This window comes from Vipera berus (genome assembly GCF_964194415.1).
Source record: "Vipera berus genome assembly, chromosome: 10".
Taxonomy (NCBI): Eukaryota; Metazoa; Chordata; class Lepidosauria; order Squamata; family Viperidae; genus Vipera; species Vipera berus.
In genome coordinates, this window is record NC_138213.1 from 21784664 (window position 1) to 21809172 (window position 24509).

At 39.6% G+C, this 24509-nt stretch overlaps 1 protein-coding gene across 5 annotated transcripts in view; it reads left to right on the top strand.

The window, feature by feature from the left end:
- CNOT1 (CCR4-NOT transcription complex subunit 1) overlaps positions 1-24509 on the top strand; it is a 148032-nt gene that overhangs the window by 120640 nt on the left and 2883 nt on the right. For 3 of the 5 annotated variants that reach the window (XM_081336113.1, XM_081336116.1, XM_081336114.1), the window contains exons 34-46: positions 3075-3194; positions 3592-3783; positions 6499-6641; positions 8085-8193; positions 8284-8453; positions 9331-9583; positions 11793-12041; positions 12494-12657; positions 15080-15197; positions 18638-18739; positions 19802-19975; positions 22933-23082; positions 23408-23588. In XM_081336113.1, coding sequence (XP_081192239.1) covers positions 3075-3194; positions 3592-3783; positions 6499-6641; positions 8085-8193; positions 8284-8453; positions 9331-9583; positions 11793-12041; positions 12494-12657; positions 15080-15197; positions 18638-18739; positions 19802-19975; positions 22933-23082; positions 23408-23588 — 2125 coding nt within the window. The remainder of the gene's footprint in view (positions 1-3074; positions 3195-3591; positions 3784-6498; positions 6642-8084; positions 8194-8283; positions 8454-9330; positions 9584-11792; positions 12042-12493; positions 12658-15079; positions 15198-18637; positions 18740-19801; positions 19976-22932; positions 23083-23407; positions 23589-24509) is intronic. The other 2 variants (XM_081336115.1, XM_081336117.1) reach the window with 2 other exon arrangements.

The following is a 24509-nucleotide window of genomic DNA, read 5'->3' on the forward strand; positions in this document are numbered from 1 at the left end:
AATTGTGTATGCTCTAATTTTATCCCTGGTTCTTTTTAATCTTTTCTGTATCGTGACTGTATTTGTAAGTATGCCCACCATTCTAGCTCTATACCGTCTTCTAATAGTCTTTTCCTTGTTTTCAGGTCTCCATTCTCGTCTAAGATATCTTTATATGTGATTACGCTTCCTAAATTCATGAATTTGGGGTACATGAATATCTCTAATATGGATAACCAATTGGGGATTTCTATATAATTATTTTTTTTTAATTTTTATCCACACGTCTAATAGTGCCCGTCTAATATGATGATTCTGGAAGTACTGATGAGCCTTATATTTCCCGTCCCACATTATGGTGTGCCACCCTATTTGCATGTCATGGTCTTCTAATGCTAGTAGTCTTCTGTTCCTTAAGTGTATCCAATCCTTTATCCATACCGATTGTCGCTATTCTTCCCATAAAGGAGAGCTGCAAGTTTTTCCATCTGTCTAAGTCTGCTGTAACTTGATCTATTAATTTGTCTTAATTTTCTCTTTTGGGTATAATACATCTTGCCGACAATTGGATCCCCAAGTACCTTACTCTTTTAGATGCCTGGATATTAATTTTTTCTACTAGCTCAGTTTCTTGTAAATTGGACATGTTTTTAACTAACATTTTAGTTTTTTCTTTATTAATCTTCAACCCCGCGATATCTTCATAATTTTCCAGCACCTGTAATAATCTTGTTCCAGATTTTAAGGGGTCTTCCAAAGTGAAAACTAAATCGTCTGCATAAGCCTGTAATTTAAATGTCTCTTTTCTGCTTTCTAGTCCTTTAATCAGCTTATCTTTTCGAATTATTCTTGTGAGTGCTTCTAGAGAAAGAATAAATAGAGGAGATAGTGGGCAACGTTGCCTGTCTGGGTGGGTGTGGGCGGTCTTAGTGATTGTTTGGGCTGTTTGCTTTTGACTTCTTTGGCAGTTTTTTGATTGGGGTATTGCTTACTTGATTGTTGGTCTGAAGTTGACCTTGGAACTAATTATAATGATCTAAATGCTGATTACTGGTAGAGAGATGCTTGAGTCTTTTTCTCTTTTGGACTAGTTGATTGTCTCTTTTGCATAGTCTATAGATGTTGTTATTGTCTATGTGTCTATTGATTGCTGATTTGTCAGAGTACCAGGCTTCTAGAAATACTCTGGCATTTTTGGATTTGGCCTTATTCTGGATCAAAAGCCGTTGTACTGTAATTAATCCCTTGTTAAGACTTCTATGGTCTATATAAGCAGATGCCATTACCATTAACAGCTCTCTCTCCAGATAGTTGAACTCGTGGAAACACCCTTTATCATATAGAAATACCTTTATTGCATGTAGAGTCAAATACAGTAGGTGGGTGCATTAAGATGATGTTTGTACAGCATTTCCAAGATATCTCCAAGGTCAGAAACTGGTAAAACACCCAGCGTCTGCACATGTCTGCTGTTGTCACATGTTTGCTGGTTAATGGAGGAGGAGATTCTCTAGGGACAAAGGAGGAGGAAGTCCATCCCAGAAAGGGGAGGGAAGAGGAAATACATCATAGGGTAGGAGGGTCTGACTGCCCACATTGTAATTTCTCCAAAACAGCCACGTGGTGGCAGCACACTCCCCGTCTGGTATTACATAATACCACCATATAAATTCATATAACGGTAGTTATACAAATGCAAATACACGTTTGAGGTTTGCTTGTTGTCATAAAACACCTGAGAGATATAAGAAATAACATGCATACATATGAGACATAAAACCTGAAAGATATAAAAAATAAACATGCATACATATTGCAATAATAAGAACTGGGTTGTGTTGTTGCTTTGGTAGTGAAGCACCTGGTCAGTATGGGTGGTTTTTCTGTAAACTTGCATTTCTAGTTTGTCAGTGTGGTCTCTGCTGATCAGGATGTCCAGTAAGGGTAGTGAGTTGTTTTCTTCTTCTCTAGTAAACTGGATTCCTTTTAAAAAGGTTATTGATGGTTCTCTAATTGGTCTTTATTATGGTGAAGGTGTCGTCTATATATCTGATCCATATTTTTGGTTGTATTTGTGGAAGTGATATGGTTTCTAGATGTTGCATGGCGACCTCCCCTATAGGTCCTGAAAGTGGTGATCCCATAGTTGTCTCTTTAATTTGTTGGTAAATTTGGCTATAAAATTGGAAGTATCTAATTAAGCCGAAGTTTATGAGATCCATAATCCTGGGTATTTTGATCTTTGTGTATTCAATTAGGTGTGCTGTGAAGCACTGCAGTCATGGATTCTTTGGCTAATTCTGGATCTATAGGGGTGAACAGGGCTGTGAGACCCTGATTTTGTCCTCATCTATAGTCACATCCCTGATTGTTTGAAGACCCTGTAGTGGAGAGTTAATGAAGTGTTGGCTTCCTCTTGTGAGATGCCCAAGCTTTTTTGTTCATTATTTTGCAGTGTTGTATGTAGGGGTCCCTGGTAGAGATCCGATTGGACAGAGGGGTATGCCAGGTTTGTGTATTTTGGGGCATCTGCAGAAGTGTGGGAGGATAGGGTCCACTGCTTTTCATCCGCCACTGTTCTTCTTTGGTAATTTGACCGTTCTTAGTGAGGTCACTGAGGGTTCTCTTGATCTGGTTGTCTGGTGGGTTGTCTAGAATACAATTATTCTCCTTCATTGGTACTCTTTGGAATAATTCTGTTTTTAATAGTTTGCGGAAACCCAACCAGGTGGAATCCCTTTCTTTCCTGCTGTTCTTCTGCTAGTTGCCTAAGAACTGGAAATTGGTTTTGTCATCAGGCACATTGAACTTGGTGAATGTTGTGTACTGTGTGCATGTAATACAGAGCAAGATTTCTAGCAATAATAGGAACTTCAGGCTTGCCATTAATGCAGAAAGATCTGCTCTTAAACTAATAAATTTTAGCTGAATATCTTTACTCAGTAGATACTGCAGTAACTGTAGTCTTTCTTCCTGAATTAGTTGCAAGCAAGAGTAATTGAGGAATCCACTCTCAAATATAGTAGTTTGACTGAATATTGATGTGAATACAGTTGTGGAAATATTTTACTGACATTCATTTTTTGTTTCTTAAGGTTGGTGGTGTGGACCCAAAGCAGCTAGCTGTATATGAAGAATTTGCACGAAATGTTCCTGGTTTCCTGCCAACAAATGATTCAAGCCAACCAACAGGAATCCTGGCCCAGCCTATGAAGGTAGCTGTCCATTTTAGTCAGAAAAGGGTCTTATCCAGTGGCTTTTGAAGAACACTTTTGATGAGTAGTGCTATTCTTCAAAAGTGACATAATACTGTAGAGGAAAATTTTAAAATCTACTACTATCTATTAAAGGCTTAATGTTTATCCATGTCATAGAATCACTGAATTTAAAAGTGGAAAGGGCTTTGGAGATCAGCATGAATACAGTAGTCCAGTATAAGCTCTTGGCTTAGGTGACTATTATTCCAGCAGTGTCTATTTAAACAACAGTGTTTTTGAAGATGCTGATAGTAATGCTCATGATGAAAACTAATCCAAAGACATTTTTTAAAAGCAAGTATATAAAATGATTCCTCAGTGATCTGACCACAATCTTTGCTTCATCCCAATACAGCAAGCCTGGGCAACTGATGACGTGGCACAGATCTATGATAAATGCATGGCAGAGCTGGAGCAGCACCTGCAGTCTGTTCCCCACACTCTGGCCATGAATCCCCAGACACAAGCACTGCGGAGCCTTTTGGAGGCTGTCGTTGTGGCTCGTAATTCTCGAGATGCTATTGCAGCCCTTGGATTACTACAGAAGGTTTGTGCGTAAACTCTGGGTTAAACTTGGTCACTTTTTGTGGAGAGAATAGTTGCTGGGTCTCCATAAACATGGTGGGATTTGGAGCGCAAGCATTTTTTTAAAAAATGATAAGGATATGTCCCTACAAAGTCGTTACTTAAAGAAGCAGGGCAGACTGGGTTTCCTACCTGTTCTGCAGTCTTAAGAAGAACCCTCACTGGAAGACTTCCTAACAAGAAAGGTGGAAAACTAGCTGTTTTCTTCTGCCTTAGGCTCTGCTTGGTCGAATTTCCATGGTGGCTATAGGATGAGCTGGATACCCTGAAGATATGAGCAGAGAGAATGGTCTTAATAGGGCACCTGGGAATTATTGGGGTGGCTCCCCTATTATTAACATTTCCCCACTTTACTTCCTTATTAGCGGTGTCTTTTATAGGTTTTTTGTAATAGTAATGATTAGTGTTTTACTATTTATTAATTTAAATATTTTAAGCCTTGTTATACAACACCCAGAGTTTGTGAAATGGGTGACTATGTAAGATAGACAGACAGACAGACACTTCATTGGTGGACTTTTCTTCCAACGTTTTGTGAGTTTTGGATAGCTTTTGCCCAGTCAGACTGAACATCCTGATACCCTACAGTGTTTCCAATTCTTGACCCTTTGATGAAAGGTCTCTCTCTTCAGTCCATCCTTAGAAAACAACAGGCAAAAATACAAAGCCCAGCAATATAAAATGTAATAAACCTTGTGCTAAAACTGAATTTAAAACTCTTAAAACTTGCACATGAAAAATATTTTAATATGAAATTCCCTTTTTAAAACAGTGAAATCCATTCTTTAGATATAAGAAAATGATGAAAGAATATAGGAGAAACAAGGGCAAACAACAGTTACAAAGTTCTATATGAAATCATTAATCATCCTAACTGAACAATTTATTTATTACATTTTACTTGTTTACATAAAACCTTAGGTTCCAGCACATCGTCTGCTGCTTCTAGTAATATTACCTTGTCTGGCATCTCACTTAAGCGTTACTCTCAAGTGTATAAAATGTTGAAGAGAATTCAAACCCAGCCTCTTTGGTGAAGCCAGTTGCGTTGCTCTATAAAGACAAATGTGTTCCATTTCTGAAAGTATCTACCATCCTCTTATAATTGCTTGATTCCATAGTTAAATAATGAAAATGCTGAACCGAACTATAAAGCAGGAGTCCTTGTATCCCTGATCCCAGACAAGTGGTTGTCCAATTAGTTAGGGCCTCCCTCTGTACCTCTTCCACCTGTTTTTGATTTGAAAATGAATTTAGAGATGACCTTATAGGAGATAAGGAGTGCAGAAAAGATTATGGCAGTCCAGAGACAAGCAAACACGAGAAACTCAAAATAACCCTGCCTGTAAGAAGAAATGGAGCACAACTTGGGGAGGCTTTCAAGATAAATAGCATTCCTGGAATCCCCACAATGTCTTTTTTTTCACATGCGTTCCACAAGGGCTGACATCTTATTCTCAAGGAAACCAATCCATATTTTCTTTCTTGTGATAGTTCTTAAAGCATTAAAAGACCCTTTCGTCACCCCTTCTCCTTCTGTTCTTTGGCCTAAATGTACCCAGTTAGTTGTCCTTCATAGGATTGAGCTTTCAAGCTTTCATCTTAAGTGTTCCCTATACAGGTAGTCCTCGACTTATGACCACAATTGAATCCAAAACTTTTGCTGTTAAGCAAAACAGTTAAGCAAGTTTTGCCCCATTTTACAAGCTTTCTTGCCACAGTTGTTAAGTAAATCACTGCAGTTGTTAAATTAGTAACACAATTTTTAAGTAAATCTAGTTTCCCCATTGACTTTACTTGTCAGAAGGTCACAAAAGGTGATCATATGACCCCGGAATGCTGTAACTGTCATAAATATGAGTCAGTTGCCAAATGACTAAATACTGATCATGTGACCATGGGGATGCTGCAACTATCGGGTAAAAAATGATCATATGCCACTTTTTTCAATGCCATTGTAACTTTGAGTGGTCACTGAACAAGGTGCTATATAAGTCGAGGATTACCTGTACTCTTTCCAGTTGCTCATTGTCTTCCTTGTATTGTGCCCACCAGAACTGGAGTGCTCTGACCGAGGAAGATAGTAGAAAATACAAATTTATATATCTTTGGATAAAAAGATAAATGTTGGGGTGGCTTTTTTTTAGAAAACAGAAGATCGCATCTATTCAGGACAGAATCAACTTACTACAGATAGTCTTTGACCTATGACTAGAACTGAGCTCAAAATTTTCATTGCTAAGCAAGATAGTTGTTAAGTCAGTTTTACCTAATTTTGTGACCTTTTTGCCATAGTTGTTAAGCAAAACACTAATTGTTAAGTGAATCATGCGGTCATTAAGCAACTCTGACTTCCCACATTGACTTACTTGTCAGAAGATGGCTGGAAGGTTACAAATGATGATCCCGTGACACCAGGACAGTGCAACTGTCAAATACCTGGCAGTTGCCAAACTCCTGAACTTTGAGCAATGCCATTGTAACTTTGAACAGTCACTGAATAAATGGTTGTAAGTCGAAGACTATCTGTAGAAGTTTTGTGGGGCTTGTGCATCATTAAAGAAATTAGTTGTTAACTATTCCTTTATATTCTGAAAGATATAAAATCCAATCTGAAGAGACAACTAGTTTTTTTCTGCCAGAAAATTCATTAATAAATTCTTTCTTCTTCTGACAGGCCGTTGAAGGATTATTAGACGCCACGAGTGGTGCAGATGCAGACCTCCTCCTCCGGTACCGTGAATGCCATTTGCTTGTATTAAAAGCTCTGCAAGATGGGCGTGCCTATGGCTCTCCCTGGTGCAACAAGCAGATAACAAGGTCGGTCATGATGAGATGAGGATGGGGGAGCTTTGAAAAATCATCACATGGCTTATATCATAGTAGTTTTCTCAGAAAAAAAGCAAATTTAGAAGAAAATGAAAAGTATCAAGATTGGGATTCATGCACCTTCAAAAGAATTAATCTCTCTATAAAATAAATGCATGAAGCTGAAAAAGCTTTTTGTTTTGAATATGGGATGAAACAGTCTGGTCAGAAGGTCCTTCTGTGTTAAATTTAGTGAAAAAACATGGAGCAAATGTGTTGTGGCTCTCCAGAATAAATCTTCAAAATGTTTGAAGCTCCTATTTATCATTGACCCAAAGAAAACTTAGTTTTTTGAAGTTTTTTTAAAATTCCTATGGGAAACAGTAAGAACAATTTAAGCAAAAAAGTGAGCCCCACATTCAAATACAGGCTTCTGTGGCTATTGGTCTGGTAAAGATTCTTTGTGATGACATTAAAAAAAGTACATCAGAGTACTTTTCCATTATAAATCTGGCCTATCTCTAATATTACTCATCAAACAGTCCAAGCAAAATTTGCATAAGTATCAACTACTTCCAAAGGAAAGCTCTGAGTAGCTACAGTAAACATGCTGTTACATTTCAAAACTATTAAAAACAATTCCATTTTTCTGCTGAACAAAATGCATCCAAAACTGCCTTGTCTTTTTTCCCCCCAAGTTTTGTATAAAGCAATGTATTTTGTTCTGAGGCTGGCAGAAAGCTTTCTGAATGTGGGTGTTTCCTTCCAAGCTTAGACCAATCAAAGTAGTTATTTTGGTCTTTTGCATAGACCATTCCAGGACTTGGATTGAATCCCTGTCCAGTACCTCCTACAAAGTATTCACGTAATGGCTGAATGTATAAATGGTGTCCTGCTGCATGTGACTCCACCATTCAGGCTTAATGTTGTTCTTAGTTCTGTATAAACTTACATTGTGTACTTAGTGTTGGTGTGGGAGTACTGTTCTAATCTCCTTAAATAAAAGAAATAATGCCTCTCATATGATTAATATATTCTGAGGTGACTATTGAAACAGGTTATATCTGAGAAATAGGGAGTTATATCACGTCACAAAAATGACAGAAATCAAACTTAGTTGCTTGTAGTATGTTTCTGTTTTTAACTTCCTCTGAATCCTTCCTGTGGAGCCACAACAAATGAAATTATTGAAATTTATTGCTATGTGGCAGGTAAAACTTGAGGTTTCATTATTTTCCCCGGATGGTTTTCTTTTGGCTGTTTTCTGTCCTTTGTGGACAGCTTAGCTAGAACTGATTTGCTACTACTTCCTGCTGACCGGCTTGCCGCAGGCCAAGACATGACCTCTGTCTAATTAAACTGAAGAGACCTGTCAAGCAAAATTTAATCAATCTTTGCCTGCTGAGAGTTAGAAGAAAACTAAATTAACATGAGAAAGTGATAATTCTTTTCCAGATGTCTGATTGAGTGTCGAGATGAGTATAAATACAATGTAGAAGCAGTGGAGCTCCTGATTCGTAACCACCTAGTTAACATGCAACAGTACGACCTTCACCTGGCTCAGGTGAGTTGTTGACATTGATTTTCATGAAGACAATATACATGCTCTGGGATGGAAATGGCTCACTCTTTTTGGCATCTATGCTCCTTACAGTCCATGGAGAATGGCTTGAACTACATGGCAGTGGCGTTTGCAATGCAACTGGTGAAGATCCTGCTGGTGGATGAGAGAAGCGTGGCTCACATGACAGAAGCAGATTTGTTCCATACCATTGAAACTCTGATGAGGATAAATGCTCACTCCAGAGGAAATGCTCCGGAAGGGTAATGCTCAGACGGCAATGGGGGTTGCTAGAGGAGCCTGATGGCTGTTTTCAGAAACAGTTGCTATGTCATTCCCACCCCACGTTCTTCGTGGGTCAGGAGTGGCAAAGAATGCTATCCTATCCAGCCTGGAATGTTGTACACAATACAGGTAGTCATCAACTTAGAATATTCATTTAGTGACTGTTTGAAGTTACAACAGCACTGAAAAAAGATAACGACTGTTTTTCACACTAATGACCATTGCAGCATCCCTGTAGTCATGTGATCAAAATTTAGATGCCAGACAACTAGTTCATATTTATGACAGTTGCATCAACCCAGGGTCCTGTGATCATGTTTTACGATCTTCTGACAAGCAAAATCAATGGGGAAGCCAGATTCACTTAACCACAGTGAATCACTTAACAGCTATGGCAAGAAAGGTCGTAAAATGGGGCAAAATTCATGTAATTCTCTTAGCAACAAATTTTGGGCTCAATTGTCATAATTCGAGGACTACCTGTTATTATCATTCCTGCATTTCACTTAGTTCATTTGTCAATTTCCTTTGGAAGAAAAAAAATAGGATAATACAGATAGTCGAGTTACAACAATTCACTTAGCAGTGGTTGACATCACTCCGAAATATACTTACGACACGAATGATGCAGCACCACAGCAGTTGTTCAGCCTTATGACTGGCCACAAGATACTGCAATATTATCCTGCCTATCTTTTCTCCATCGCCCCCCACCCCCTGGCTAGGCTAGCCCACTGGCTCCTTCCCATCCCATCACCGATCGCTCACTTATTTTTTGAAGAGTGTTAAAATAATACATGCTTTGGATGGGCTTTAGCTGTACAGAAGCCAACCATACCAATTTAATACTTACAGGTTGCCACAGTTGATGGAAGTGGTACGATCCAACTATGAAGCCATGATTGATCGTGCTCATGGTGGACCCAACTTTATGATGCATTCTGGGATCTCTCAAGCTTCAGAATATGATGATCCTCCCGGCCTGAGGGAGAAGGCAGAGTATCTCTTGAGGGAGTGGGTGAATCTTTACCATTCTGCAGCCGCTGGTCGGGACAGCACCAAAGCCTTTTCTGCATTTGTTGGACAGGTAGAACTTGGGGAAAGAGAGGTGCTTTTTTCAACAAAATTATGACATAATGATTATGGAACTTAAAAAGAGTTGTGTAGTATTAATTCTGTTGCATCAGTGTACTGAAATCCATATTAAATAGTTTGAATTAAAATTACCTACTTTCATCATTAAACTATAAGCTTAAATTGGATGCAGAGCAAAAATAAACAGTATGAAATAGCAAAAAGTTAAGTCATGTAAAATTATAAATAGCTGAAACATTTTGTGGGTTGCTAATAAAGACAAGCAGAAAGCAAAGGAGGGCAAAGTCTGCTGAGCTAATAAGGTTTTGGCTGGTCCTGATAAAAGTTTGCTACCAACTGTAACTGAACAGGTGTTATGGTGGCCACTTTGGGAATGCCTTGCAGATCCTTTCTCCCTTGAACACAATGTTCTGAGCTTGTCTCCGAGGGGAAAGTGATCCATCAGATGCCTAGCTTGGCAGTATGTAAAGCAGCTCTAGCACATCAGGGAGCTCTTTTGAGCACCCTGGTGTAGACTGCAGCATTAGGGTGACTGGGTACTATACTGCAGAATATTTATGGGAAAATAGATGGGACCATAGTAAAAATTGTTAAATTAAAATTAAATAATTACATTAAATTAATCAATACAGTTAACTTGTCTGTTGTCCACCATGTTGTCCTTTTCCCATTCTGGAACATTAGAGTTGTATATACAGCTGACCTTGCAGACCACCCCCACTTAGTGGCTTCAGCAACCAAACGACAGTCAACCGTACTATGGAAAAGTGTTAAATAAAATAATAATTGCCAATGTGGACAGACTTAACCATAGTTTCAAGTGGGAAACTGTGACCATCCTAGCTAAGTCCAAAAATGCCAGGGAATTTCTAGAAGCCTGGCACTCTGACAAATCAACCACCAATAGACACCTAAACATAAACAGTATCTATAGACTATGCAAAAGAGACAATAAACAAGCCAAAAAGGATGGCTTCTTTTAGTAGAGCTCATGAGCTCTCTGGGTTTCACCTGCTGGCATTGATAAGTAATGATACTTATCTTTCTAGCATTCTCTAGCATTCTCTAGCATTCTCTGATGGTCATCTTTTGTGTGATATGGTCTAACAAAATTAAGTTCTATACTTAACTGGTCTGAAAATATATTTGAATATCATTGTTTATTACTGGGTCCATGGCAACAGTGTTAGTGAAGCTATTTTTCTGCTCTTTTAACAATGTACATATATATCCCATATGTGCTTTGAGGAAGATGACTTATAGTATGCATCAATTTAAGAATGAAATTACCTGTATTTCTGTTGTTTTAGCTGTATAAGTCCAAAATATTTAGAATTCATAGCCAGCCACAGAATTTTATTTATTTTTTATACAAATTTTATTGATTTTCTAATATTACATTCACATATTTGAAAAGCAACACCAGCCACAGAATTTTAATTTCCTTCCCTCATTTGCATTCAGTTTGCAATGTCTGTCATAGTTTACCATTAAATGTACATTGAAAACCTTTTATGGAGTCATTAGAATAAACAAATTTAGCATTCCTTCTGAATAAGTTGACATTGAAATACTGTCATTGTCAATATGTAGCATGTATGTTTGTATGCTTCATTCTGAGTGAAATATCCATTTCTTCAGTCTCTCAAGAGCATACCTTACTATAAGTGGTGCCTCACTCTAGGGCACATAAAAAGTGCTCAGATTGCTTGTCAGTCTTCCTTGCTTTTGAGAGACATGGAATGGTCCTCTGTCAGCAGGACTGACCATAAAGACTGTCTTCTTCTTCCTAGTGTTATTAATGCACTGTGGCAGAGTCCGCTTTTCGGCAAAGCCATCTCCATTTGAGTCAATTCAGGGGTGACACCCACGTATTTCATGTCCTCCTTGATGTGATCCATCCACCTTTTCTTGGATCTGACTGACCATAAGGACTGTACCTTTCCTTTATCATACCTCACGAGGGTGTGGCGTTAGGGATCTCTACCTGCAGGGTGAACTGGCCCTCTGGGCCTCCCAACTAGCACGCAGCTCCACAGTGCTTGCCTGGTTCTCCATGACTGACATTGATGATGCACCCCTATTGAGTGAAATGCTGAGATTTTATCTACGGTTAGCCCATAACATCCACTGCTTTCCAACATGTTCTGTAGAACATCAATACTTCTTTGTATTAAAGATAAGTTTTGTTAAAATTTGAATTCATCACCATCCCCAAACAGATGCATCAACAAGGGATCCTGAAAACCGATGACTTGATCACAAGATTCTTCCGTCTTTGCACTGAAATGTGTGTTGAAATCAGCTATCGTGCTCAAGCTGAGCAGCAACACAACCCTGCTGCAAACCCCACTATGATCCGTGCCAAGTGCTATCACAACTTGGATGCCTTTGTGCGCCTTATTGCACTGTTGGTGAAGCACTCTGGAGAGGCTACCAACACAGTCACAAAAATCAACCTGCTTAATAAGGTTAGTGATGTCTTTATTTTCCCCAGATGACAAGCTGTGTGGGGAGCTATAAAACATTGACATTATTCCCCTAACACAAAGCATATAAATTGCGGCTCATACCTACCTATTGAGAAATTCAGTGTTTCTGACCCTCAACCTGTGGAATACTGGCATACCTGTATGGATTGCTATTAGATAATAAATGTTTTCACCACTTGAGTATTTATGAATCTAAGATGAATTTGTGCTCTCTTTTAAATAAGGGAGAAATAAAGGAATAGATAAGAAAGTTACTTTGCCTTAGATATTTACAACATAAAATATTACCTCAAATAAAATATTTTTAACATTTAAAAATAAAATATTCCATAAACTGTTAGTTATAAGGATTTTCTCTAATCTACCTTTGCAGTGTGCTTTCAAAGTTATTTTATCACATGCTGAGTCAATTCATTGCTTTGCATTTGCAGGTTCTTGGGATAGTGGTGGGAGTCCTTTTGCAGGATCATGATGTTCGTCAGAGTGAATTTCAGCAACTTCCCTACCACCGCATTTTCATCATGTTACTGTTAGAATTAAATGCTCCTGAACATGTCCTGGAAACTATCAACTTTCAGACCCTGACAGCTTTCTGGTAGGTGTAGCAGAACCCCTGGAAACAGACAGCAATATCTCAGACTTGCAGGGCCTATCTCATGGATGTCAGTCTCTCTTTCATAAGAAGCAGAGATGGTGGCCAGAGGTGATCAAATGCTCCTCTTGTGCTTATTCTCCCTCAGCAAGTAAGAATTCATTACTCAAACCAGCCTCTATTAACCAAACGGAAAAGTATGAGTATTGTGGAAATTTCCTTAGAAAAGCATTTTTCCCAAAGCTTGACTCACCTTGAGGTATCCATTTTGGTTGCCAGGACATTGCAAAAGGAGAGCTCCTGAAGTGGCTGTCTCCTCCCTACCTTTGGTCCCCAGTCAACTGTTTCTAGCCCTCAAGACTACATTACTGAATAGCCATGAGAGACAAGCAGCTTTATTTATAGTGAAACACACTAGCAGACACAATACTATTTGGTATTGAGGACCTATCTGCAGCCTGAAAGAGTTGGACTTAGGGAAATAAATGTGTTTAATGTCTGAACCAGATTCTTCTTTCACATTTTGGAATGTGGAACACCTAAACATCTGAACTTGATGGAAGGTGCTACAATCTTACTGGGAATTATATTTTCAGGATAAAGCATTTTTTTTAATGTATCAGGTTCACAGTAGGATTTCTATTGCAATGCGATTATGTATGGCTCCCATGCTTCCTCAGCCCTTTGCACTTGGCCAGTAATGTTCAGAGTACCAGGCCCCAATCAGAGTGGCTCAAGCAGAACATACTGACTCGGAACCCTTTCAGCCCCTTTGCAACATCCACTGTCTGAGGCCACATGGAATTCTTGAATGTCTCATCTGTCTTTTCCCAAGCCAGCACTGAGTGGAGCTGTTGATACTCTCCAGCACCTATATTGATATTCTTCGAGATCTCTGCAATCTTGGAATCTCCACTTGCAGAGACAGACGCAAAGCCAGTGCCTTGGGGTCTTTTGACTGCTGTTAGACAGTACCCTCAATCAGAAATAGTTTTAAATTAAAACCCATTATTTTTAAAGGCCAAAAGATAGCATATGTGTGCAGACATGTATATACAGGTAGAATGCATGTGCTTCCCTGAAGAATCTCCTTTGAAGAATTGTTCCGAGTTGGAGCCCCTGCTTTCTTTGGGGAAGGGGTTGATCTTGGAAAATAGATTGCTCACATCAAGGCACGAGCCTTCCTCCTGCAATGAGCACATCTCCATTAGCTGACGGAAAGATAGGGTTGTTACCCAGAGGGCAGTAGGGAAGCTTCTTCCTTGGCTAGCAAAAGCAACTGGCCCCTGGAGCCCTACCCTTTCACCATCCAGGAATGAGGAGTGGCCAGTAACCCCTGTGGAAGCTTTGGGAAAATGCCATATGAGAAAGGGAGGCTTTATGACTAAGCTAGGAAGGAAACTGACCACCCCTTTGTAGCCCCATCAGATTTCTTGGGCCAGTTCTCCATTGAAATCAAGACACTTTCAGATAGATGGAAACCATGTTTTAGCTCAGAAGAGAATGGTGCTGCCCCTTTGGCACACAGGATAAATAGGAATATATGAAAAGCAAGTCTGGTTGTATATTAGATATGGTTTTGTGTACCTAGCAATTAAATTGCAGCTCCAGTACAGGTAGTCCTCAGTTTACAAACCACAATTGGGATCAGATTTTCGTTGCTAAGCAAGTCATTGTTAAGCAACTCATGCCTGATTTTACAACCTCTTTTGCCACGGTTGCTGAGCGAATCATTCAGTTGTTAAGTGAATCTCATCATTAACTGAAGCCAACTAACCCCATTGACTTTGCTTGTTGGAAACCAGTTGGGGCGGTCGCAAATGGCGATCACACAAACCTGGGATGCTGCAGCCATTGTAAATACATGCCAGTTACCAAATGCCTGAATTTTGATTATTTCACCGTGGAGATGCTGCAGTCATAAGGACCTTTTTCAGTGCCTTTGTAACTTTGAACAGTCACTAAACGAATGGTTGTAAATTGAGGACTACATTTAATTGCACTTTTATTATGAAATTGCCTCTTAAATAAGAGGTAGAATTAATTGTTTTTTACTCAACTTCATTTCTTAGAGAATGATTTAGTATGCTTTTAAAGAAAATAATTGTATCCATTTTTATAAACTATATGTTGGAATTTGATAACACTGAGATAATTTGAATGAAAAGATCTTCGAGAGAAGGAATAACTGTTTAAAAATACTTTTTTCCATAGACCATGAAAATTGGTTTCTGAAATTTCTGGTTTTCTCTTTTGAACTAATGATATTTACATTTATATTCCCACTATATGGCTGCTTTTTTGTTTTTATAAAAAGCTATTTATATCACAGTTTCCATTTGTTGCTGTTGATGATGTTCTCAGTTTATAATGCAGTTTCTTAACTTTGGTTAACATCCCACTGACCACTATATTTTTATTTTAGCAATACATTTCACATCCTGCGACCTACAAAAGCTCCAGGTTTTGTTTATGCTTGGTTAGAACTGATCTCCCATCGGATATTTATTGCAAGGATGCTGGCACATACACCACAGCAGAAGGTGTGGCTGTAGTTTATCTTCTCTTATTTATGAAGCTTCCGCAAAGTATCAAAATGTGTCTTGGTTGTAGATTTGTGTTATGTGGCTGTATGACATTTAATATAATGTACTTCTTATCTTTCCATAAGGCAGGGATCTCCAACCTTGGGAAGTTTAAGATTTTTGGACTTCAATTCCTCACAAGTCTTAAAGCTCTCAAGGTTGAAGACCCTGCCTTAAGGAAATGGCTAAGAAGTTAAGTCTGTCATTTTAAGATATCAAAACTCAATTCTGCTTCATGGATACAAGTTAATCACAAATACTTTTGGTCACATTTTCATTCTGTACGTTTGGTACGTACAGACACTATTCATAGAAATTAACCATGACGCGGTGGCTCAGTGGGTTAGGACGCTGAGCTTGTCGATCAGAAGGTCGGCAGTTTGGCGGGTCGAATCCCGAGTGCCGCGTAACAGAGTGAGCGCCTGTTACTCGTCCCAGCTTCTGCCAACCTAGCAGTTCGAAAGCACGTAAAAATGCAAGTAGAAAAATAGGAACCACTGGTGGGAAGGTAACAGCGTTCCGTGCGCCTTTGGCGTCTAGTCATGCCGGCCACATGACCACGGAGATGTCCTCGGACAAGCGCTGGCTCTTTGGCTTTGAAACAGAGATGAGCACCGGCCCCTAGAGTTGGAAACGACTAGCACCCATGTGCGGGGGAACCTTTACCTTTACCTTTATGGGAAGAAGGCCAACAGAGCTGCCAGGTTGAGACTGGATCCATCTCATCCCCCCAGTAGCAGTCTGTTCAGTGGACTAGGAATGTTCATTTTCTCTGTGACTTGTTTTGAATAATCATCATAAGAAAGAAGAAAATACCAAGGAGTCCCTTGCAGGAAATAACAAATTCTGTGACCAGTGGTCTTCAGGCTCTGACCTTGAAGTCCCACGACACAAGTCCTGGCCTTTGTCCTTTGGTTTTTAAACCAAAGGTACAAATACAGATTAGGCAAAACCTGGCTCAAAAATAGTAACTGGGAGAGGGACCTTGAAGTCCTAGTCAGTGATCACTTTTGAGCCAGCAGTGTGAGGAAGGAGCCAAAAAAGATAATAACAATCCTTGGTTGTATAAACCAATTGATTGATTGAAGGAAGGAAGGAAGGAAGGAAGGACTAAGATAGATGCATGAGGGATACCTGTAAACTTATATTTATTTATTAAATTTATACATCGGCTATCTCAGCTAGAGGCAACTCTAGGTGGCTTACAACCAAGAAAAATCAATAAAATAAAACATTAAAATAATAAATATTAACATTAAAATTGACTGAAAATTAACAAAGATGACAAAGGGCTCCCAAGAACTGACCACGCAGCTTAATCTTGTGCCAGTGGTAGCTTTCGAGTACTCTTTGAGGGTAGCCCCATGTAGAGTGTGTTGCAGTCCTTCAGACGCGAGATGACCTGAGTGACTGAGCACAGGGACTCCCAATCCAGGAAAGGATTTAAGTTGCACAAAGGTTTTCCTAGCCACTACTGCCACCTGCTCTTCCAATCATTGCCAGGCTTTTGCTAAGCAACAGTGACACAATTACTTGACAGAGCTGTGACCTCCACATCACACTGTCAGTTTCAAGTTCTTAGAAAAGTTCTGGGATTTTCCATGTTCTTTCTCAGCACTATTCAAGTGCAACACTGATAGTGGTCAACTGGTCAAAACCTTTGTCGTAAATAAGACAGAAAGGATAAAAGCTGTATGTTAACCTCCCCCAACCAGATGCTGGGAATCAGACCATCTTCCCACACCATTCATTTCTTTGATCCTGGCAACTGTCAAGGTCAATACCATCAGAATCTTCTCTTGAGCCTCCTTAATTTGAGACTTTTAGGCCCCAGGTTATTGTTCTTCAGCCTCTCTTTGATCATAAGAATCAAAGCTACTTTTCTTTGAAAGCTGCTGTGGTTCTATCCTAAGTTTGGTTTATACTGACACCTGATATTAAGTGGGAATTAGCAAAGGATCAAGAAGTTTGCTATATACTGAGCAGATTTTTATTTAGCAAAGTTTCTTGGTTTATTATCCAATATAGGGCAATCCTACTTGTTCCAAGCTCATCCTCAGGAGCACTTTATCCAGTTATCAGACACTCACCCTCATTGGAGGAAGTATTTCAGAAGACAAATACCAAATTGTCCAGTTTTTCTACATAGAGATGAAATGTTTCTCAGAGGAGGAATCAAGTACATGATACCTTTAGTCACCGTGAGAAATGGTGCTGAAGATCACAACCTCAGTCATGCTTTGCTAACCTGTGTGGCTTTGGTCTGCTAAAGATGCTCAGGAGTTTTTCTGCAATAATAATGGCTTGTTGTGAAGACTAATGATGCCTTGGATAAAGTTCAAAAATTACAGACTGTGGTCTATAAATGAAGTCTTCACTACTTTTCCATTCCCACCTATGGCCTTGAAGTCATGCAGGCCATGCATGCTGTTAGTTTCTCTAAGTTCATTGGTATCATCATCTAGCCCTCCACAACAGAAACTGGGTGTGTGGTTCAGCTTTTGGGCAACAGCCCCATTTCTGCTGTTTGGTGATTGGTTGATCACCAAAACCTCGGTCACTGGAATATAATGGAGGACTTTGAATGTCAGCCACCTCTTCATTTAATCTGCCCTCCTATCCTGTTTTGCATTTTCTCTTGTAATTAAAGCAGTTGGTTGCATCACCCTCAGGGGATTAGCATGGCCCATGCCTTTCATGCATGAGGGCTTCTGACAGAAGTCTCCAGAAGGTTTGGAATGGGATCTGTGTAAGGGGTGGGGGGAGAGACAAAATGTATAAATGATCCTCAAAGAACCAAGCAGCAGGAAAATAGCCAGTTTTTGTTAGTGATTACATTCATTAGTCTATGTTTCTTTTGAGGAAATAAAAAAACAATAGGAAATGTAATTGAGAGCTACCCTTTAATTTTCAGTCAGTTTACTCTAGCCCTAAATTTCAATACAGCTATCGAGGCTGTAGACTGGTATGCTTTTCTGTAGCTCTTTGGCCAAGTTGAATAAAAATCTTTTTTAATTTTATATTATTGTACTTCCATTGTCCATTATTTTCTTGCTTTGGTATTATGTTTACTTTTTGTATCTTTTTTCCATTTTCTTGTTGTAAGCCACCCCAGAGTAGCACCATGACAAGATGGGCAGCATATAAATTTAACATTTATTAAATAAATAAATAAATCCAAGCAAGCCAATTCGTTGTTCCACTTCCATCCAATAAGGTGCCAAACTCTGGGGAAGCTCTTCATGTATGCTTTTAGGGAGCTTTTAGGGAGCTCGAAGATTTTAAAATCATCCTGATAATGTTGAGTACAAGTTGTTAATCACTGGAGTTAGATGGGAAGTTTTGGAAACATACTAGCAAAAATGGCAATGCTCTCATTCCTTGCTTTCTTTTTCTAGGGTTGGCCCATGTATGCACAGCTCTTGATTGATCTGTTCAAATATTTGGCTCCTTTCCTGAGAAATGTGGAACTTGCCAAGCCTATGCAAATTTTGTACAAGGTAAATTAGGAGACAATTTGAGGAGGGAAAGAAGGGAAATTGGAGCAGACCAGAAGAAAGTTGAATGATGACAAACTGAAGGAATTAACAGAATGCTTTTCCTTAACAGTTTCCCATGTAAAAATTGCTGTAATACTGTTTACTGTTGTTTAAATCTAGCTGAAACTAAGGAGTTTAAATGCACATGTGATTTGAGTGCTCATTAATGCCACTTCTAACAAAATTAGTTGATTACAATAGATTCGCTTTAGTGATGTTTCTAGGAATTTTTCTAGCATGACAGACTATAATTCATTGGCAGAGTCCATATCTTTTACATTTGACTTTCAGTTTGCAAAAATTATGAACACACTCCTACCAGTACATGCGGACTTTCCTCATTTATCAGCCAGAAGACAAATCCAGGAAGCCCCCACCAGCCCTTGTGCAACCTCTGCCCAGCCACTTTATTAACATCAATTCCCAATGGGGAGCCAGACAGGTCACTTAATGCCCAGGCACAGAAAAGAGGCCAGGCTTTGAACTACCATGTCAGGCATGGACATTCCTGCACAGGATTTGCACCTTGCATGGCGTCTGCCAGGGCTCGCTGCTTAAACGAGGCCCTGCATCCTCCCCTCAGGGTGACTGCAGTTCTCCCACCTCAAACTCTGTAGATCACATCATGACCAGCTGATAGCTGAGGGCATCTAGCCGGCCCTGTGTCTGATTTCATTCATACAAATGATGCTGCCCTTCAGTGGATAGATGGCCCAGACATTGATATTTGAACAGAGTTCTTTTTAACATTTCTATTTTATTGTGGTATGAAATGTTAATATATATACTGCTCAAAAAAATAAAGGGAACATTTAAACAACACAATGTACTGTATTTAATAGTAGGATGTCTTATTTTCTGTTCCCTTTATTTTTTTGAGCAGTATATTTCTAGTCCATGTATGACATGCCATACGCTAAATAACTGCAGTTCTGCTGTCCTAAGTGCCTGTATGCTCTCTGTCTCTCACACTTTCTGTTGTGATAGATTGGTAATTTCTCCTCTTAATATTCCTGTCCATAGGGAACACTGCGTGTGTTACTGGTATTATTACATGATTTCCCAGAATTCCTTTGTGATTACCACTATGGATTTTGTGATGTGATTCCTCCAAACTGTATTCAGCTAAGGAATCTGATTTTGAGTGCCTTTCCACGTAATATGAGGCTTCCTGACCCCTTCACTCCCAACCTTAAGGTAAGATACTTGGTACTTTTATTTTTTTAGGATATTTTTGATTAGGATTTTATTATTTTAATGCTGGAGGCCATCCAGAGTTGTTCATTACAAGATGGGCAGCAAATAAATTCAATAAATAAATAAACTGCAAGTTCTGTAGCACTGAAAGATTTAAGAGAGAGATAAGATAACCTTTATTGTTATTTTTACTGTGGGCACACTGGCACACATTAAAAATGAAATTCTGTTGCCTGCTTTCAAAAGTACACATACATAACACACATGTAAATGTGCTATATATATGTATATACCTACAACCTTACATATAAATATTAAATCACTGTCCATCTTGAATACATAGTGAAAAGAGGAAGCTTGAGAGTTCACAAGGTTAGTGCTATATGGAACAAAACTGAATCTGGATGTTCTGCTTAGGATACCATGAAGCCTCCTCCTCCTCTCATTTATTTATTTTATTTATTTTTTTTATTTTTTTATTACATTTATATCCCGCCCTTCTCCGAAGACTCAGGGCGGCTTACAAGCTTAACAGTAGCCTTCATTCTATGTATATGCCTGCTTGTTAGGGCTTTCACACACACCCCAAGCAACTGACTTGTTTAGCTATCCTTCACAGTTAAGTCAGTGATGAAAAAAATAATTCTGACAGATTCTCACATTTACAACTTCGACAGGCCTATAAAGCAAAAAGGTCATAAGAACAGTTCAGATTCACTTAGCAATTAGTTTGTTTAATGATCAAGTTGCTGATTCCAGTTGTAGTCACCAAATAGAATAACATGATCGGAAGGGACCTTGGAGGACTTTGAGTCCAGCCCACTCTTAAGCAAGTGGCTCTATAACATTCTAGACAAATGGCTGTTTAATCTCTTCTTTAAAAACTGCCAGTGTTGGAGCACCCACAGCTTCTGCAGGGAAGCCATTCCACTGATTAATTGTTCTAACTATCCAGAAATGTCTCCTTAGTTCTAGGTTGGATCTTTCTTTAATGATCTTCCACCCATTAGTCTATTTTGGAGAATAGGTGGACTTCCTGGTCTTTGTGACAACCCCTCAAATTTTGGAAGACTGCTGTCATGTCACCCTTGATCCTTCTTTTTACTAGACTAGACATATCCAATTTCTGAAACCGTTCATCATACGCTTCAGTCTCTACATCCCCAATCATCTTTGTTGCTCTTCTCTGCACTCTATCCAGAGTCTCAGCATCTTTTTTGTCATAGTGACCAAAACTGGATGCACTATTCTAAGTGTGGTCTTACCAGTATAATCTAAAGCAGTACTGTCACTTCACATGATCTTGATACTGTCCCTGTTGATGCAGCCTAGACTACCTGTAATGCATCTTCCATTTAATTTTAGCAAATTGGTGTTATCTTGAATCATCATTGGGTAGCAGTTCCCACTAAAGCTTTCTTCTGAGACTATCCTAAATTTTCAGCTAAAACGTAAACTTGTTTCCTCAGAAGTCAACATCTAATTTCTTTTACTATTTCTTTGTCTTTTGTCTCTCCTGCCATCCAGAACTGTGAGTTTGGTCTCTCAGTTTGCAGTTGGGGGCTCCTTGAGTGTGGCAGACCTCAATTCCACCTTACTTTTCTGTTAGTTATATTTCTTTCAAAAGCATGCTGCAAGGAAAGCACCAAATGTCCTAATTCATTCAGCTTGACAATTGCCTCTTTGCCCCACCTAACACGATGGCTGCACCAAGAAGAGTGTTTGGAACTGAGTGAAGTGATAGGGAGAGCAGTTGGGGGAAGGAGAGGAAGACTGGGGAAGAACCAAGGAGCTCTGCTGCATCCTGAGTGCTTGTGGGAGCATTACTAGCACTGAGGTAGTTTCAGAGGACATAAAGAAGCCAATCCCCCATAAAAGCCATGGTGGCCCAGTAGTTAGAATGCAGCATTGCAGAGTGACTCAGCTTTCCATCCTTCTGAGATCGATACAGTGAGGATCCAGATTGCACATTGTAAACCACCCAGAGAGTGCTAAAAAGCACTATAGTAAGTCTAATTACTGTTGCTATTGCTATAAGTAGGCAGAATGGAGCTCTGGAGAGAAGACAGCTTTTTTGTTTCCATTGGAGGAAGCGAGAGATGCAGGGAACTGCTCTTGTGCCCTGCAGGAAACACCCTCTATTTTCTTCCCTGAAGACAAGAACTATGTATGGCAGCAAGAGGAGCCTCAGGCTAGATTTCTGGGTCTCACCACTGAGGATGTCTTGGCACCCCCAAATGAAGTGCATTTGTTACAAGTCTTGAGTTCTGAGGAGCTCAGGGGGTCTGTGCAGGGAAGGCTTTTGCCCTGAAGAGCAGGAAGCAGTGGTGGTGGGTATCTGAGATGTTCGAAGGACTGAAGCAGCCATCTTGCCATTTGGATAATTTCATCAAGAAAATCTTGCTTTTGTCCTGGTAGCTGCATTGGAGACATGATGAAAAGATTCCTATGGCTCTTTAAGCTTTTTCACAAATATAGGAGTAAACTATAAATTAAAATATCGCTAAAGGAAAAGTTGACATCTCTTGCAGCTTCTGTCTAGGTAGTCCTTGACATAACCACAATGGAGCCCAAAATTTCCATTGCTAAGTAACACAGTTGTTAAGTGAATCTGGCTTCCCCATTGATTTTACCTGTCAGAAGATTGCAAAAGGGGATCACATGACTCCGGGACACTGCCAAATGTCCGAATTTTGATCATGTGAACAGTCATGTTTGAACAGTCCTAAGTGTGAAAAATGGTCATAAGTCACTTTTTTCAGTGCCGTTGTAAATTCAAACATTGTTACTTAGCAATGGAAATTTTGGGCTCCATTGTGGTTATGTGAAGGACTACCTGTACCTGATGTAAGATATATAAGTCAGGGACTGCCTGTAAAGTTAGTTTGTGCTACTTAGAAATATGCTAATTGCAGTCTTTTAGACAGTGCCAAGATTGTTGGGTACATTCTTGACAGGTGGACATGCTGAGCGAGATCAATATTGCTCCACGGATCCTCACCAATTTTACTGGTGTGATGCCACCTCAGTTCAAGAAGGATTTGGATTCCTATCTCAAAACTCGTTCTCCAGTCACGTTCCTCTCCGATCTGCGCAGCAACTTGCAGGTGAGACCTTTGTTCAAGATCAAATTTATGGTGAGAGTTGCTCCCAGGACACAGATAGATGTTTTATTAAGTTGGTCTAATCACTGGGCCAGTCCATCATGCTTCAGCCCACCTCCCCTGGACATTTTTAAAAGCTAGGTTTTACTGCATTACATGCTTAATATGTCTCAGAGTATCTTTGCTTTTAAAATCTTGCATATTTAAATTGTAGAGTTGTTGCTTGGTGAGTGGTAGGAAAAGCGGAGAAAACTGCTTGCTCCCAGGACTTTATCAAAGTTCACTCTTTCTTAAGTCTATTCTCCTCCCTTTGTGTTTGTTCCACCAGGTATCAAATGAGCCTGGCAATCGTTACAATATTCAGCTGATCAATGCCCTGGTGCTTTATGTTGGTACACAAGCGATTGCACACATTCATAATAAGGGCAGCACACCATCCATGAGCACTATCACTCATTCAGCCCACATGGACATCTTCCAGAACCTTGCTGTCGATCTGGATACAGAAGGTAACCCAGAAGCAGGAAGGGGTTGGGGAACAAAGCTGCAAATATGATTTCATGGCTCTTGGGACCATCCTTTACTTTTCACACTAAACCCTCAGAAATGGTTTATATTTAACTGCAACTACTTCATAACTAGAGTAAATAACAACTATTTAACTTATACTGGCCACATTGTTCTCATTCTGTTTGGGACTCCTGTGAACTCTCATGCGTGAGGTCATGGCACAATGCAATCCATATGTCTCTCGTTTGAGAGGTTAAGAAAAGAAAGGAGGGCTGGAAATAGCATTCTAAAGAAAGAGAATATTGACAGATTAGGTTGCATTTGGCAGCTTTTTCAAGATATTTTGAAAGTGTGGGTTTGCATTGACTGCCAGGGGTAATTCCAAATAGTGGGATCACTACAGATCCACATCCCCCTTCCTCTTGTAGCATGAAGGGAGATTAAGTGTTCTGGAGCAACCACAACTTCAAGCATTTCTGCCAACTTAGGTAGAAGTGGAACCCCTGAAGAAAGGCTGCCAGCTTCTTCAGAATATTGGTACTAAAAGCTGTTGAGAAGTCTATATGGACAAAGAGGGGCACCATGACTACCCCATGACAGTTTGAATCCTGATTGATAGGAATCCAGATAGTGTCAGGGCCCACTTCAAAACCTTATCCCAAGAAAGCAGGACTCTTGGAACAGTTTCTTTCCAAAAGGAACTTTTATTAGGAGAAGCTGATAGCAGGCATGATAGGCAGGATCTGGGGGTTAAAAGATCTAGGTTAAAAGAGTCCCAGGCATAACCCCACCCCAATAGTTCATCCGGTCAGTTTGAATGGGCCAATCTCCAGGAGTTAGGTCCGTTGTGGGAAGGGAGCTGATAACGGGGTGCGTTCCCATGCTTGTGAAGATGTTGTTGGGTCTTTGCACCTTCCCTT